The 4,102-nt window shown below is 34.0% G+C and overlaps 1 protein-coding gene across 1 annotated transcript; it reads right to left on the bottom strand.

Moving 5' to 3' along the window:
* Positions 1-224: 224 nt before the first annotated feature.
* LOC128870253 (zinc finger BED domain-containing protein 6-like) lies at positions 225-1,022 on the bottom strand. The gene has a single exon (XM_054112854.1). The coding sequence runs from the start codon at positions 1,020-1,022 to the stop codon at positions 225-227; it is 798 nt and encodes a 265-aa protein (XP_053968829.1).
* Positions 1,023-4,102: the final 3,080 nt, after the last annotated feature.

Here is a 4,102-nt window from a genome sequence, read left to right as displayed (position 1 = left end):
GAACATGATTTTTTATGCAGCTTCTCTGTGTGCGCCAACTTCTTATAGTGACTCCAAAAATCGTATGCTGATTCTATGGAAGAATCACTTTCATTTTTCATTTCAGTGAACACTTGAACTGGATGTTATATATTGTCTTAGTAACTTAATTGATTTCGCACAAGCTAACTTGTCTTTAAAAGGGATATTTTTGAATCTCGGATCCAGTAAACAAGAAATTGAAATTAAGTATTGTAGTTTTCTTCAATGCATCCGAATCGGCGTTCTATTTGTTTAATCATTTCTTTTTTTACCGCATGTAGTACTGTCATATCATCGTAGTCCTCACCTACAGACACATATACATCATTAATCTGCGCCTTCAGGCAATTCACAATCGGTATAATTTTGCTTATAGTCACACATCGTTCACCCGACAGCTCTTTGGTAACATATTCTAGTGGTTTCAAAATACTCATCAATGTTTTAATATTTTGAATTTCTAAAGCTGAGAGTGTGGGCGGTGCTTTAACATTCAACATTAAGGCTTGATGTACTATAGGCGTTAGCTCAATAAATCTCTGGAGCATATAATAAACGGAATTCCACCATATCTTTACATCCAAAATCAGTTTAAGAGGTTGAGAGCGAGCTTGCTTTTCTCGTAACGCATCGCTGGCAATTACACTGTTCTTGCAGTATTTTACAATGTCACGCACTTTGCTTATTAATAAATTGCAATCATTAACTGACATTGCAGATTCAGCGATGATATTTAGTGTATGGGCAAAGCAAGGCAAGTGATGGTTTTTCCCAACAAAAATTGTTGTAGCTGCTGTTATGTTCGCGCCGTTGTCTGTCACTATCGCAGATATTTTTTCTGTATTGATGTGCATGCTTGTACAAATTTCATTCAATTTTGCAGCTATGTATTCACCAGTATGCCTTTCATCTAGAGCAACGGTGGCTATGCAACGAGACACAGGACTATCATTATGCAAAAAATGAGCAGTAACTCCTAAATAACTGGTAACAGTCATCATCTCGGTCCAAACATCACATGTTAGTGCCACGTGAGCTACATTTTCAAATGTGCTTTGAATTTTAGAATGCATTATATAATAGTATAAAAATCATCCAATTGAGCTTTTAGCGTATCAACGCTTGAAATTTTAAATGATGGGCAGGCTTTCTTCATCAATTTGTTAAATCCACGCCCTTTTACGATATCAAATGGTCTTTTGTTGGCGCAAATAAAGTAAAGCAACAACTTGCAGAGTTTTGTATTGTAGTATGATTATAAGTCGGATATTCCTTAACATTAATATTCATAAACATTTATTGTTTTGTTTTGGTTTTAAAATAATTTATTATCCACTTATGCATTCACTTTGTTGTGCCGTTTAAATAATATCATATTTCTTTAAAAGGTTCATTACACTTGAAACTAAATGCAAACATAGCTAACGTAATTATTTTATGTGCGGCGCGTGAATGCTAGAATCATATTACATAAGTAAACACCGAAAAATTATTATTGGTTTGCATTGACTAAAATTCCTATAAAAACGCTTGTACGTAGTATGTAAGAAATCAGAAATAAAACAATTGCTTTACAAGCTGGATGCCCAGCTTGAAGTAATAATAAAATAAATAATAAAAAATTATTAAATAAATTATTTCATTACATGGCGATCCTGCCAGCTTGGTGCTAAGATTTTTTTGCACAAGTGGCGGAAAGCGCAATGCTAATTCCAAAGTCCTGCTTGGTGCTAAGATTTTTTTGCACAAGTGGCGGAAAGCGCAATGCTAATTCCAAAGTCCTGGTATTGATCAGCCGATAAGATCTGCCAGTTGCGTAGAAGTTCCTGGTCTGGCCAATAGACCAGAAGATAAATGACCACAGAAGGGCCGAAAGCTATCTCCATTGAGGAGTATAGGAGAAGAAATAAACTAATAAGGAAACCAGCCGAAATAGTCATCCCAATCGTAAAGAAGCCAAAGCGCAGAGGCGGCTATACCCAGCGCATTAAATGAGAGATTGGATATCTACTCCGAGAAGTCAACACTCAGCCACCACCACCTTGGAACAAGGCTTGCTCCATTTGGGAACGCATCTCAAAATTGGAATTCCTGCTGCAACAGCGTAAGCAGATTAAATAAATACATACAAAACCAAAAACTGTGCGTGCTTCACGCAGACAGTATAGGCTGACAAGCGTTAACCGCTCGCAGAAAAACAAAAAAAAAACTGTGCGTGCTTCACGCAGACAGTAAAGGCTGACAAGCGTTAACCGCTCGCAGAAAAACAAAAAAACTGTGCGTGCTTAACGCAGGCAGTATAGGCTGACAAGCGTTAACCGCTCGCAGAAAAAAAAAAAAAAAATTTTAAATTTTCATCTAATAAAAAAAAAAAAATTGTATTCAAAATGTTTATGCACACATTGTCGTTTAAAAAAAAAAAAATAAATAAATAAATAAATTCAATGTAAAACAAAATTTACAAATTATTTGATTACATTATAAATTATATATCCTTACATTATAAATTATTTGATTTACGGTATAAGGTCCCCAATAGCTAATTTTTCAGTAATGGGAAAAACTTTATCGAAAGTTGATAAACCCAATGCCAATGTAGTAAACGAAGTAGTCGTTAATACTGGCTTAAATTTAATCGAAATTTGTTTAATTATAATCACGGTAATAACCTTATTGATATTAGCATTAAACTTATATGCTATGCATAATAAAAAATTGAAGAAAAGGTATATGAGTAGATCTAATGAGTTAGACAAAATATAATGAACAAATGGTCCGAAATTCATAAAACTTTACTTATAGAAAAAGAAAATTTTAAAAAATCGTTTAAATGCATTAATAAAAATATGCAAATAAAGCAGGAAACAGTTAAAAAACATTTAGAAAATTTAGTGTTAGCATTAGAATCAATTAGAAATTTAACTCATATAAATTTCGAGCGACTTACAAAGGATCATCAAAAAGAAGCTCTTGACATATTTTGGCAACTACGAGATCAATTAGTAAAAGTATTAGTCAAATACAACATTCAACAAGAAGTATCTCATTCGATTAATGAGAAAATTTCAATAAATATTATTGAAAACCTAACCTAACAGCTAATATAGTAACAAAGCTTGAAACAGTTTCTGAGGAAACAGATTGTCCAATTACTAATTCAGAAATAGAATCAGAAGAAGAATGCGAAATGACGCAAACAGTTGTGGAGTTTCTCAGCACGGCTGCAAAGCTAGTGACTGAATTCGATGGTAAACCGGAAAATTTACGGTCATTCTTAGATTCCTTAAAATTAGTTGAAGTGATCAAGGGTGAGCACGAAACTGTTGCTGTTTCACTCATAAAAATAAAATTAAAAGGGAATGCCAGAAATCTCATAGACACAGAAACAACAATTTCTGAAATAATTACAAAACTTAACAGGTCGGTTAAAGGAGAATCGGTAGAAGTATTAGCTGCAAAAATAATGAGTATCAGACAGAACAACAAACCAGCTAATAGTTATTGTAATGAGATAGAAGCTCTTACAAAAACCTTAGAAAGTGCCTATATCACAGATGGGTTGTCGGCAGAACTTGCAAGCAGATACTCGACACAAACTGCAGTAAAAGCATTGACCAAAAACTGCAGCATTGAAAAGGTCAAATTAATAATGGAAGCTGGCCATTTTACAAATATGAACGATGCGATAAGCAAATTCATTGGTAGCTGTACTGAAGCTACAGGACAACAAAACGCAATACTACATTTTGGTCAACGACCATTCAATGGACGATTTGCAAGAAATGGAAGGTTCCAAAGAATAAACAACTTCTCCAGAAATCAAAATCGTTCAAATTTTGATAATTTAGGAAATAATAATCAAAATAAAAATCGTTACCGACAAGGCAGACCAAATTTCCACCGGAACATGACACACAATGTACGAGTTGCCCAATCGGACGAAAACAACTCGGGAAACTAATCTACTCCTCTAAGATACATACGCTTAACCTTAACTTTAGCATTTTTGTACAACTTAAAATAGCAGATTTAAATACAAACATTACACTACTTGTAGATACTGGTGCAGATATATCACTCT

Source organism: Anastrepha ludens, chromosome X, assembly GCF_028408465.1.
Source record: "Anastrepha ludens isolate Willacy chromosome X, idAnaLude1.1, whole genome shotgun sequence".
Lineage (NCBI taxonomy): Eukaryota > Metazoa > Arthropoda > Insecta > Diptera > Tephritidae > Anastrepha > Anastrepha ludens.
This window is presented reverse-complemented; position numbering and strand designations above follow the sequence as displayed.

Bases quoted from the DNA above. Each gene is read 5' to 3' on its own strand.
- LOC128870253 (XM_054112854.1), bottom strand. From the start codon at position 1,022: ATGATGACTGTTACCAGTTATTTAGGAGTTACTGCTCATTTTTTGCAT.